Source organism: Lissotriton vulgaris, chromosome 2_1 (assembly GCF_964263255.1).
Source record: "Lissotriton vulgaris chromosome 2_1, aLisVul1.2, whole genome shotgun sequence".
Taxonomy (NCBI): domain Eukaryota; kingdom Metazoa; phylum Chordata; class Amphibia; order Caudata; family Salamandridae; genus Lissotriton; species Lissotriton vulgaris.
In genome coordinates, this window is record NC_141687.1 from 29,419,190 (window position 1) to 29,433,315 (window position 14,126).

Sequence of the window (14,126 nt, forward strand, 5' to 3'; positions counted from 1 at the left end):
TCACCAGGGAACACGACCACACTTCTCTCCTTCAGGATTAAAGAGAAACAATCAAATACAGCGCCATCTAGTGGCCACCACCAATTTATAAACTCTGTTCACCTATTACTTGTGGGAGTTGTAGTTCTGTAGGCGCCATATGCGATTCCTGACAGTATGCCCCCCTTAACGGCGCCTTCTAGCACCAGGTTTCCCAGGATTCTGAGCATGGAATCTACGAATCGCAAGAGGGGCATGCACCTCAGTACTGGGTTCCCAGGAGTCATCTTCCGAGTCGTATCCTTTCCAAGATATCAAATACCACAGCTTACCCCGTTGGTATTTGGAGTCCAAGATACGACGCACCTCATACTCCAGTTGACCGTCTCTCATCACTGGAGGGACCGCTTGACGTCTCCCAGTTCTGGCAGGTTTCAAAAGACTGCAATGAAAAACTGGATGAATCCGTAAGGATGCGGGTAACTTCAGTTTGTATGCCACAGGATTCACCACTCGCAGCACTTCATAGGGTCCGATGAACCTAGGGTGAAAGATACTGCGGAAGCGGAAACGTATGTTTCTGGTCGACAGCCACACCTTATCCCCCACTTTATATACTGGACCCTTCTGACGTCGTCGGTCTTCCCACTTCTTGTATGAGGTTTTTGCCCTTTCCAATTGCTGTTGTATCCGCCGATGTATCTTCAGCAAGGCCTTCATCCTAGCCGCCACGGTAGGATGGTTATGCACATCACTAGGGATGGTAACAGGCAAGATGTCAGCATGATAACCCGTGTTGGCCCTAAAAGGGGATTCCCCCGTAGAACTGTGCCATGCGTTGTTATAGGATAATTCGGCTAACCACAGCAAAGAGACCCAGGAATCATTGGCCTCTTCGGCGTAACATCTCAGATATTTCTTGAGGGTCTGGTTAAGCCTCTCGGTTTGACCGTCAGACTGTGGGTGAAAGCTCGTAGACAAAGCATCCTTTACTTGCAGAGCCTTACACCAAGTACGCCAGAACCTAGCGACAAACTGCGGGCCACGATCCGATACGATGGTCTTGGGGATTCCATGCAACCGCACCACTTCCGTCAACACCAACTGCGCGGTTTGAGCAGCCGTAGGGAGATTACGACAAGGAATAAAATGACCCATTTTGGTCAGGCTGTCCACCACTACCAGAATGGCATCGCAACCCTTATCCAACGGTAGTCCCAGTACAAAGTCCATACTTATCACTTGCCAGGGTCTGGAGGGGGTGGGAAGAGGCATCAACAACCCTTTACTTCTGGTTTGTTCACTCTTGGCTCTTGCACAAATTTCACACTGCTCAATCCATGACTTCACATCATTCATCATTCCTTCCCACCAGAATTGTCTCTGCAACATCTGGAAGGTTTTTGTGTGTCCCGGGTGACCTGCCACCATGGCGTTATGACACCAATTAAAGGCCATCAGACGCAGTTCATGCGTGGGAAGAAACAGGGCGTTATTCCGCATAGGTAGTCCATGTTTCAAGGTACGTTGTTTTTCTTTACTCGCCCAAGTTAGCCATTGTGAGGAGGGACGTTGTTTACGGACAGCTTCCAGGAACATTTCAACAGTAGTGGCACACACCACTCGCTCTGGAGGCAGGATCGACAACTGTTCTCCCTTCGATGAAGCTCCTGGATCCAATTGGCGGTACAAAGAGTCTGCCTTTCGATTGTCCGCCCCAGGACGAAAGGTGATTGTAAAATCATATTCTGCGAAGAATAGCATCCAACGCATTTGGCGCTGCGAAAGGTGCCTAGCAGTCTTCATAAACTGCAAATTTCGGTGATCAGAGAACACCGTAACTGGATGTTGACCCCCCCACAAATAAGGCCTCCACTCCTCAAACGCCCTTTTGACTGCCAACAGTTCTTTTTCGGCCACTGTATAGTTCACCTCTGCAGGATTCAGTTTTTTGGACAAGAATGCAACCGGGTGCAGCTGACCGGTGGATTTATCTCTTTGTGACAAGACTGCTCCAATGGCGATGTCCGAAGCATCAGCTTCTACAATGAACGGAACATCGGATTGCGGATGTCTCAAAATAGGGGCAGAACAAAAAGCCTTTTTCATCTGATCGAAGGCCTCTCCTGCCTCCGAATTCCAGCAGAATGTAACACCCTTTCTCAACAACCGGGTCACTGGAGAGGCTAGTTGGGAAAAATGGGCAATAAACCTCCGATAATAATTGGAGAAACCTAGAAAACATTGCACATCCTTCACACTTCTAGGTACTGGCCATTCTTGCACTGCCTTCACTTTTCTTTCCGCCATCCTAAACCCCTGAGGATTCAAGATCACCCCCAAAAACTCCACTTCAGTCACTCCAAACTCACACTTACTTAATTTACAATATAAGCTGTGTTCCAGTAATGTCTGAAGAATCAATTTAACCTGACTGACATGCTGTAATGGATCATCGGAATAAATCAGAATGTCATCGATATAGATGACAACAAAACGGTCAATATATTCCTTCATGATATCGTTTAGAAAGAATTGAAATGCCGCAGGGGCATTGCAGAGCCCGAACGGCATCACCAGATATTCAAACAGCCCAAAGCGCGTTTTAAACGCCGTCTTCCACTCATCGCCGTCCTGAACTCGCACCAGATGATACGCCCCTCGTAGGTCTAACCGGGTGTAGATGTTGGCTTCTTTCACCTGGTCTAACAGAACGGGTATGAGTGGAAGAGGGTAACGATTTTTAATCGTGATCTTATTTAGCTGTCTAAAGTCTATGCAAGCGCGCAGCTCACCGTTTGCCTTAGAAATAAAGAAAAGAGGCGAGGCCGCTGGGGATCGTGAAGGTCTTATGAACCCCAACGAGCACAGATGTTCTAAGTACTCTCTTAGATATTTCGTCTCAGAGTCAGACAACGCATAGACCCTACAAGTAGGAATCTTGGATCCTTCCACCAAATCAATGCGACAATCGTAGTCGCGATGAGGTGGAAGTTTCTCTGCCTCCACCTTGCTGAACACGGCTTGATACTGATGGTATTCTACCGGTAGAGTCACCTCCTTCTCCGCTGCCGTAGCCACCCTGAAACTCTGGGCCAAGGATAGGGTATGTGACCCTTCCTTGTCTTGCAAACATTCGGATACACAATACTCCGACGTGAACTGGATAGTTTTCAACTTCCAATCCATCAAAGGATTGTGTCTCCACAACCACGGCATCCCTAGAATGACTTCATATTGCGGAGCTTCGATCATATTTAGTACAATAGATTCTACATGATCCCAGGGATGTCCACAAAGAGTCAATTCTAAGGCTTCAGTATGTTCTACAATGGGACCAGACTTGAGAGGGGTGCCATCCACCGCCAACACCAGCTCTGGTAGTTGAGTGGGTACTTTCTTTAAACCTAGCTTCTGCACCAACCCGTAGTCTATGAAGTTTCCAGTAGCCCCTGAATCCACCATTGTATTCACCGATACCTTTTGCTGGCCTGATCCCAAATACATGGGCAATATCACATGAGACACTGCTTCCATTCTATCCACTACCCCCAAGGACGGTATTCTCCATTCCTTAGGAGGAGCAGGACTACTCTCAGCCCCCTCGTTATCCTCCTGTACAGCATAGGTGTTGTCTGCTACTACGGCCACCATCTTTTTGGCAGGAAAAAACAAACCCCGTTTTTGGGGTTTAGCCGGACATTCTCTCACATAGTGCCCCTTTTTGCCGCAATACATGCACAAACCCAGGGCACGTCTGTTCTCTCTTTCTGCCTTGGTTAACGGAGGGCGAACCGCCCCTATTTCCATAGCCTCGGGACCTGAATCCTTCTTGTGTGTAACACTCTCCACCTCATACCCACTCCATGTTCTCCCTCCTCTTTTCCGCTCACCTCCCCTCTCTGAAAGGCGGTGATCCAACCGCAAGGTCAAATTAATCAATGCTAAACAACTCGTGGGCTGAGGATCGATCTGGGCCAGGACGTCTTTCATATCTTCATTCAACCCCTGATAATACAGTGCCATTCTTTTCTCTTCGGGCCAGGCCGTTTCGCCCACCAATCTATTGAATGTTGTCATATAGGTTAACAGATCCTTTCTCCCTTGACGTAACCCCAACAAATCACGATCGGCACTAAGGGTGGTAGCCCGTCTATCAAAAACCCTCTCCAACTCGCTGCGGAAAGCATTCCAGTCAGTCAACAGAGGATCATCTTTGCGTACTAAAGGGACAGCCCAGTTTGCGGCCTCCCCCGTCATATAAGAAATCGCAAACGCTACCCTAGAATGATTAGTAGGGAAGGAAGCTGGCCTACATGAAAAATGCAAGGTAATTTGCGTCAAAAATGTCTGTATCTTAAGAGGATCCCCTGCATAACGCTCCGGACTAGCCAATGGTATCGGAGGAGGCACAGTAACCTGTATTTGGGGTACCCCTGCAGAGGCATCAAAAGGATTCCTAGCCTGTCTGTCAAAACGTTCTTTAAGAGCAGTAACTTCTGCCCGAGAATTAACCAACTCCTGCTGAACAAGAACCAATGCCTGCATCACTTCATCAAGTGTGGTCATCTTTCAGCAGACCCTGACCGGGAGGTTCAATATTTCTTGGGTATTTGATTCTGTCAGGATTCTGGAGAACCTCAGGATCAGGGTGATGCTGAAAGGGGTCCACCTCCTGATTTCCCCACACTCTGACTGTACATATAACACAGAGCGTAAAGGCAATCAAGCGAGGGATAACACAGGGAAGGTAGGGATGGGGTCTGGAACGGATGGGATAGCTGAAACGACAAGAACAAGAGATATTATTACATCAGTTCTACCTACTCTCATTCAATTCTCGCTAGAGGAACGATACATACCACTGAAATCAGGAGGGGACCTCTTTCCTCTAAAAACATAGATACTTCTCTATCTCTGAGTGCTACCTGGAAGAAAACCACAAATTACTAACAGTTCCACAACCTTCTGTAAAGCATCACACGGGTCAACCATACACCACACATACCCTTAAAATGCTTCCTTTGCAGCTGTAATAATTCTCTCCAGTAACCCAGTGAATATGATTAGGGATGTCACCAGAAACCTCAGTTCCAATCACTGAAGATCAAGAGTTCGATATATGTATATCTTCCAAGTCATTCAAGAACAAAAAATGATAAAGTCATTTAGCATTCCTAGCTGGGCCCAACTATTAAAGGAACACTAACAAAAATAGTTCAGAACGAATGCGTCCTCATCCGAGGCTTACCGACTTTCTTTTCCTATTGTTTGGCAAAGGTCTTCAAATTATAGTTGCACCAACTTTCAGTTCATACAGTAACCTCTGCCTCGTCCTCGCGGCAGCCGCTCACGAGAATGCACCAAACGCGGTCTGGCTTCAGCAATCAGTTCAGCTTCAGGCTCTAACAATGTCAAAACGAATGCGCCCACTCTACGAGCACAGACAATGGGAATCTTCCCTCGCGGCAGCCGCTCGCGCACAGGGAAACTCCGACTCCTCGCAGAAAACGTCCTCTGCAAGCCGGCAAACAATACTCGGCTTTCTCCTCGCGGCAGCCGCTCGCGCAGGAACAGCGGGAAAGGGAAAGCCTTCCCCCTCGCTATCTTTGGGATGATCACGTCGTTCCAAATCTTCAGTTGAACGGGCAATCTTCAAAATCTCTAGTCCATGAAACAAAAGCTCCCCTCACCAGGGAACACAACCACACTTCTCTCCTTCAGGATTCAAGAGAAACAATCAAATACAGCGCCATCTAGTGGCCACCACCAATTTATAAACTCTGTTCACCTATTACTTGTGGGAGTTGTAGTTCTGTAGGTGCCATATGCGATTCCTGACACAAGAGACATGTGAAATCGCATAGAAGCCCCGCCCGTTTGACCCTGCCACACACACACTGGGGTATGCAAAGTCTTCCCGCCCTTTTCCCCACTGTGATGGACAGCTCACTCGAGGGACATCGGCGCGGTGGCAAAGTTACAAACACACGTGGTCACTGGACACAACTCTTTTGGCCTTTACGCAGCTGCAGTGCAGGAAAAGCACTATACATTTACCCAAAGAGTTAGCACTTGCTGATTAGCCAGTAAAGTACTCCAGTTGAGTAGAGGCATGGCACAGCACAGTGGCATCTTTGTGGATAAGTATGCAGGCAGGATTCATTCTGGCACGATGCTCCTGTCACAAAAATTAAACCTCAACAGGAAGCACTTACAGATATAAATAAAGCAGGTGCCCAAGTTGAAGCTCAAATTCCGTAACGCATTATAATCAGCCCAATAAACGAGTGAACAGGGTCGAGGCTGGGCAGGTGTGCTTTCTCCCTAGATCTACCGTCTACAATCAGCTGCAATCCTTGTTGGGGGTCTTTGCATCCATGAGTTTCTCGAGCGCAATCCCTGTGTGCTTCCTGTGACCAGGAGGCTGCTTTCTCCTCATCTGCTGCTCTGATCGGTCTCTGACCCTTTATAAACAAGAGGCATGTGAACTCGCATAGAAGCCCTGCCCGTTTGGCCCTGCCACACACACAGTAGGGTATGCAACGTCTTCCCGCCCTTTCCCCCACTGTGATGGACAGCTCACTCGAGGGACCTCGGCACCTATTGGAGCGGTGGCAAAGTTACAAACACACGTGGTCACTGGACGCAACTCTTTTGGCCTTTACGCAGCTGCAGTGTAGGAAAAGCACTATACATTTACCCAAAGAGCTAGCACTTGCTGATTAGCCAGTAAAGTACTCCAGTTGAGTAGAGGTATGGCACAACACAGTGGCATCTTCGTGGATAAATAGGCAGGCAGGATTCATTCTGGCACGATGCTCCTGTCACACAAATCAAACCTCAACAGGAAGCACTTACAGATATAAATAAAGCAGGTGCCCAAGTTCAAGCTCAAATTCAGTAACGCATTATAATCAGCCCAAAAAACTAGTGCACACGGTCGAGGCTAGGCAGGTGTGCTTTCTCCCTAGATCTACCGTCTACAATCAGCTGCAATCCTTGTTGGGGGTCTTTGAATCCACGAGTTTCTTGAGCGCAATCCCCATGTGCTTCCTGTGACCAGGAGGCTGCTTTCTCCTCATCTGCTGCTCTGATCGGTCTCTGACCCTTTATAAACAAGAGGCATGTGAAGTCGCATAGAAGCCCTGCCCATTTGGCCCTGCCACAAACACACTAGGGTATGCAACGTCTTCCCGCCCTTTCCCCCACTGTGATGGACAGCTCACTCGAGGGACCTCGGCACCTATCGACGTGGTGGCAAAGTTACAAACACACGTGGTCAGTGGACACAACTCTTTTGGCCTTTACGCAGCTGCAGTGTAGGAACATCACTATACATTTACTCAATGAGGTAGCACTTACTGATTAGCCAGTAGAAAGTACTCCAGTACTATTTGTGCAAATCCGCGAGTTCGCGAATTTATTCGCGAATTCGTGGATTTTTTTGAGATTTCGCCGACCGCAAAATTTGCCCATACTTACTTGAAACTCCTTTGCACTATGCATGTAGTAGTCTAACCATCTTCACACTTGTGTTTCAGGCCTACAATTCCCCACTCGCTATCCATACAATCCAGCAAACACAGTGTGACTGCTTTTGCAATGTCATAGTGACTCTTTCAGTACCATGCAGTAATCCATTCACTAAAGTAAAAGTCAACCAATTAAGAATTTACCTAGTGTCTCTCCTTTTAGTATTGTAATAATTCAGTTAGTAAGCATGTACTCATGCACTGAGCCAGGCTTCAGGGCATGGAGTGCTTCAAAGTGCTATGCACTATGCATATAGTAGTCTAACTACCTTCACACTTGTGCTTCAGACCCACAATTCTCCAGTCACTATCCATACACTCCAGCAAACACACTGTGACTGATGTTTCAAAACCATAGTGACTGCTTATGTCCCATGTACTAATCTATTCACTAAAGTGAAAGTAAACCAATTATGAATTCACTCAGCATCTCTCCTTATAGTATTGTAATCATTTAGTTAATATGCACGTACTCATGCAGTGAGCCAATCTTAAGGGTTATGGATTACTTCAAACTGCAATGCACTATGCATGTAGTGGTCTAACCACCTTCACACTTGTGCTTCAGGGCTACAATTTCTTAGTCAGAACTTATTTGAAATGTGTTTGTATAGAAATAGAAAAGTATAATTTATAAAGTTATTAATATACTCTTGTTTATGATTATTTTTTACAGATACTGTTTATCATCATTAAAATAAAGTTATCATGCCGGAGAAAGAAAGAAAAAGAAAAGGTCAGAAAAAGGATACTTACTTGAAAAAAAACTCAACCCCAAGTATTGGATGACCAACATAATGTGGCTAAAAAGAGAAACATCTCTGGTAAGACCACAAAGGACTTTTTGAAAAATATTACTAAATTCAGAAAAAAAACAGAAAATGTTTAAAGCACAGAAAATGTTCCAAGCACAAAAAAAGTGCAAAGAATAGGAAAGAAAAAAAGACAATATACATGCAAAGGATACAACTTATAGCAAGAAAAACAAAATCAATATAAAGAAATCCGTAAAAAAATATTTTATAATAGAGTAGTACATAATTTGATGAAAGATACGAAGAGAACACTATTTTATAAAAAGAAGAAGCATATCGAATCCATTATTGAAAAAGCTTCTGAAGTAAAAAGGAAACTATTCATTTTAGTATTAAACAGAATTCGATCACTAGATAAACCAATCCATTTAATGAAGGCCAAAAGTAAGAAGAAAAGAATAATTAACAGTAATTTGTGTGATTTTTGTTAGGGGAATGGAAACACAGTTCAAGTTCTGAGCCTTTTTTTAGTGAAGAGAGTTATTTTCAGACCAATGATTTGCTGGATGCAGTTGACACCAGTGGTCGAGCTTATGAGGTTAGAAATGGTTGTCCAATTGAGAAAGAGAAAATGATTCCTAGAAATGCAGAAGAAGTGATAGCTGATTAAGTTCTAGGCAGACGTCCTAAAGCCCCAGTGTCCACTTGGGATTGCAATAGTATTTGTAGTGTGCGACAAGAATCTATTGATAAATTACGCAGTTTCTAACAAGCAGAAGATTAAGGTGTTGCAAGGACTAGACCCTTGCAGAGTGAGAAAAAATACTGGTTTGCATGGTCATTCTCTGGCTTGTCTTTCTAGGAAAGTATGTCAAAGTGTTTGTCACCATTTCACGATGTTGGCAGTACATCATGCTCAAATGCGGAAGTTAGTGAGAAGATTGTATTATACAAAAAGTCCAGCCCTAAAGTTAAATGAGTTGAACAGTGCTCTTTTGCGTGGGTCAGTATCAGATGTGAAAAAGGTTTGTGATGATATTGAGTTTTGTTACTTTGGTCCTGAACAAGAGAGTGAAGAAACTCAGACATTAATAGAAGAAAATGTTGTAGAGAATGTTGAACATAGTTGTACAAAAAATGTTGAAAGTGAAATTACAAAGTTTAAGGTGATTTCAGGTGAAAGGCCAATTTTTTCTTGTATTTGTTGTCGGTGAACTCACTATAAAAATCAGACTAGGAGTGTTGATCTGTATTTAAAAAGTGAAAAAGAAAATAATGATAAGTGGAAGGAATTTGCAACTTATTTGTTGGTAGAGAATTGTTTTGATTTGGGTTCTGATCAGCGTATTTTTAAATATTGTTATAATAATTTAGTTAGTTGCTATTCCTCCAGAATTGATAGATTTAAACACCTATGAGTCTATTCTCATTCAATTTGTGCACCTGTTTCAGGCTATTGTTCGTATGGAGCCTAAAACAGGTAAATTGCCGCCTTCAGATTCACAAAGAGGATTAAAAGGAAGAGTTGCGTATTTACCGTTCGATTTAAAGAAAAATATTGAAACTATTGGTGTAGACAGTGTAGAAAGTGAACCACTAGTTATTCTTGATAATGGTGTGCCAACTAAGAATAAGAAAATCTAGCAGGAGTTAGTGGATGTTAGTAAAGTGCAAAAGGCAACATTGTATCTGATAAAAAAAAGTTGTACTATAAAAATGTGAATGTGGGCGAAGAAGAAATAGCTTTAGCAGAAGATACTGAAACGTCAAGTGGGCAAATTGAAAAAGTGGACATGTTAAGATGTGAAGAAATCTATGAACCTTACAGTGTGCATCCACTTCATTCAAAAGAAGTGATGGGGAACACTATTGAGTTGATCCAAATGAAAAAAGCAAAAGGAAGTCCCATGAGTGTATGGGAAGAGAGCTTGGAAGCTCGTTGTATTCCGCAGTTATTCCCAACTAGAAAAGGAGGACGATATGATGAACATCCTGTGCAGATTCCAGCATCTGAATATCGGACAACAAGATTATATGCAAAAGATCCAAGATTTCGACAATCTATTCCTCATATATTTCATCTTTTGTTTGAGAGTGACTTGTCTAGACTTTCATATGTAGTCAATCACATTTAAAAAACTGGAAAACATCTGCAAAATGTATCCGCAAAAGATTTTATGGATAAAGTGCACCAGAGAGATGATCATTTAGAATCTCAGCTCTTTAATCTACTGGCATGTCAGCGTGGGACTAATGAATATTGGTACCGTCATCATGGAGAACTGAAATGTATGCTATGGAACTTAGGAACTACTACATGGTTCCTTACCCTAAGTTGTGATGAGTACTCCTGGGATGATTTACTTGAATTTCTTCAGAAGGCAAATTGCAATATAAAAAATATTGAATACAAGACACTTGGGGAATTGTGCTCTTTGGATGTTGTGAATGTATGCAGGTATTTCAAAGCTATGATATCTTTTATCTGCAATAAGAAAATCCTCCTCTTGGATAAGTTGTGGATTTCTTTTTGACAAAGGAGATAAAGAAAGAGGTGCTCCTCATATACATATGCTGTTATGGATGAAGGATGCTCCCAAATTTGGAACAGATGCAGATGATACTGTTTTGACTTTTATTGAACAATGTGCAACATGTGCTGTACCCAAAAGCACAGAAGAAAACAACTTAAGAGCACAAATCTTACGATTCCAAAGCCACCGATGTGAAAAATACTGTTGACGAAAGTACAAATCTAAGGATAAGTTCTACACTAAATGTCGTTTTGCATTTCCACGCCCTGTAATATCCAAAGGAAGAGTGAACAGTTTTATGTCATCTTTGCGACATACCATCACAAGAAAGTCTCCAAAAAATACCTACAACTTAAGAAGAAATGAAAAGTCAAAATACATAAATGACTACAACTAGGGGTGGGCGGAAGTCACGTAAGGGACTTTCGCAGAGAGGCACGGAGATTGATCCAATCTCTGTGCCTCTCAGCATATTTCCGTTACGAGACATCCGCCCGCCTCCTGCCGCCTCCCACCCGCCTTATTAAATTATATTTAAAAGCCTAAAATTAAACCTAAATAAAAAAAATAAGGTAAGTTTTATTTAAATTAAATTTTAGGCTTTTAAATATAATTTAATAAGGTGGGCGGGAGGCGGGCGGGCAGGCGGCCAACTTCCGTTCCGCCCCCGAATATGCAGAGATTTTCCTCAAATCTCCGCCTTCTTTGCGCAAGGGTGGAAGGGCAAATCTCCGCACATTCTGTGGGCTGAACTAAGATGTTCGCTCACCCCTAACTACAATCCAGTTATTTTGTCCATCCGGAATGCTAACATGGATATTCAGTATGTTGCGGACATTTCCATTGCTGTTGCTCGATATTTAAAGTCGTATATTACAAAATCAGAAAAGACGGAATTGAAAGAAATGTGGGAAGAGAATTCTCACGAGAAGACTCTAAGTAAGACATTATACAGTTTCAGTTTGAAAATGTTATCCCATCGAGAAATCGGAGCATATGAATGCTCAGAGCGGGGGCTTAGGCGCCGATGTAGGTGGAAGCGGGACTCCGGAGCTCCACCGCGCCCGCCTCTCACCGCAGCATAACCTGAACCCCGGCTCGAACCCCGGACCCCCAACTATAAATAGGAGGGTCCAGGGAGCACAGGGGGTGACTCTGGCGGCCCAGGAGTCCCGGCAGCTGCCTACAGCGAGCGTCTTTCGTGAGGTGCGGGGCCCGGAGTGGCGAGCAGCCAAAATGGTGGCCGCTGTCCCTGCCTGATACGCCTGACGGCTGGGAACAGTCAGTGGCGGGGAGCCCAGGAGACCAAAACGAATCTCCCACACGGCAGCAGAGATCCCCTAGGGCTGAGGGAGGTAGGAGACGTTGCCTGGCATCGCGGAGCTGATGAGACCGGGAGGCGAAGGACTGGCAGGCTGCCTGACCCCAAGATGGCGCCGCCCGCGTGACAGAGGCTGCCCTAGCTGTCGGCAGCGGTGATCCTGAGGTCTCGTGGTGTGGTAGACCCACCCTTCTGCTGCGGGGGAAATCCTGGTGCCCCTCGCCCTGGGAAGAGCGGCGCCTGCATGGTCTGCAGGCTGGCGGTGAGCGGGCTTAAGCGGTGGAGCTCACGGAGGCGGAGGGGCCTGCCATCCACGTCAGAGAGGCACCCGGGCTGATAGTGGTGAGGGACTGCTTCCTGGCCAGGGGCGGCAGACCGCTGGGCGCCCGTGCGCCGGGGGCTACCCTGGGCCTAGCGCTCGGAGGCGCGAAGAAGTCTGTGGCGCCCCGGAGAGGGGAGACTTGCCCTGTGCCTGGAGCGGGGACCCTGGTGCCCCACCACCCTAGCGGAGCGCGGCCTGACCCCTGAGTGGGTCGACGGACTGGTGCCCCGCCTGATGGGGGCCCGGAGGCGCGGAGGTGCCGGACGACTGCGGCGAGACCGGAGTGGCGTCCAGGGGTGCTTTGAGCACTGAAGGCCACAGCAGAGACACGCAAGACTTGCCACCTGGCAGAATGGTGCGAGGAGGCAGAAAGAAGGGCTTTGACGCACTGAAACTGGATGACCCGGGCCATCTCGTGGAGGAGGATGAGTCGGCGTCTGGAACGGGAAGCTCGACCCGCCCACGAGATCCATCCTTGGGAGACATCATGCAGGCGATAGTAGCATCGCGGGATGCTCTTGAAAAGCGAATAGACACCATCGGATCGGACCTGACCCTATTAAAGGACGACCACAGGAAGCTGAAGGAGCGTGTGACGACCTCGGAGGTAACCTTTAAAGATTTGCCTGGGGATGTGGCTACTCTGAGAGCATCATTGGCGGAGGTGGCGCAGAAAGTCCGGGTGCTGGAGCTCAGGGCCGAGGACAGCGAAGGGCGCTCCAGAGGAAACAACCTCCGCCTCGTGGGGGTCCCAGAAAAAGTGGAGGGACAGGATGCGGTCTCCTACCTGGAGGGGTGGTTGCGGACTGAGGTGGCTCCAGAAGGACTTTCCCCGTTTTTCGCCCTAGAGCGGGCCCACAGAGTCTCGGCGCGCCCGCCCAAACCGGGAGGCCCGCTGCGGCCGATAGTGATGCGCCTCCTGCACTTCCGAGATCGAGACCACATCCTCCGGAGGGTCAGGGACCTGCCGGACCTGAGAATTGATAATAGCAAGGTCATGGTTTTCCCGGACTTCACCAGAGATGTACAAAAACAACGGGCCTCTTTTCTGGCGGTCAAGCGGAAATTGAGATCGCTGCAGCTCCCCTATGCCATGTTGTTCCCGGCTCGGCTGAGCGTCATCGCTGGAGGGCACACCCACTTTTTTATCACGCCGCAGGAGGCTTGGAGCTGGCTGGATACCAGGGGGGAGTCGGGAGCGGATGTCCCTCCGGAGACCTCGCCTAGGAGATGCTCCACCGAGACGACGCCGATGCGGAGATCTGGTTCCCCGTCGGGATGGCAGCAGGAAAGAGCTAAGGAGGTGCTGACAGTGGTGGCCATCAGCCAGGGCAACGCCAGCCCTTCCAGTAGTGCATCGGAGCAGTCGAAGATCAGTGCTCCCAGTCCTGGCTCCAGTAGCGGGCACGATCTTTCGGAGATGGATCTGCCGGTGGTGACTCCCCAGACAGCGGACGGAATCCTTGGCTGATGTGGACTGATGGACACTGGAGACATTTGTAAGGTACTGGGTTGTGAGTTGGGGCTGCCTTCGGACGCTGTGCGGAGAGATGTGGATGCCTCCTGGGACTTATCGCTGCGTTCTGGGGGGGGACAAGCCGGGGGGCTCCTCCTGAATGTTCCGGGGGGTGGGGTGGGTGCGTGGGGCTTCGGGCCTGTTTGGGTCGGCGTCCTGGCCAC

General features: G+C 46.9%; 1 protein-coding gene across 4 annotated transcripts in view; it reads left to right on the plus strand.

Moving 5' to 3' along the window:
• The window catches only part of LOC147729495 (adenylate cyclase type 10-like), a 598,940-nt gene that overhangs the window by 407,016 nt on the left and 177,798 nt on the right, over nucleotides 1-14,126 (plus strand). For 2 of the 4 annotated variants that reach the window (XM_086958439.1, XM_086958441.1), the window contains one exon: nucleotides 8,191-9,698. The exons of the other annotated variants lie outside the window; for them this stretch is intronic. In XM_086958439.1, coding sequence (XP_086814565.1) covers nucleotides 8,191-8,210 — 20 coding nt within the window. In that variant the 3' untranslated portion in view covers nucleotides 8,211-9,698. Of the gene's footprint in view, nucleotides 1-8,190; nucleotides 9,699-14,126 lie in introns of those variants that run through there. 4 annotated transcript variants of the gene reach the window in all.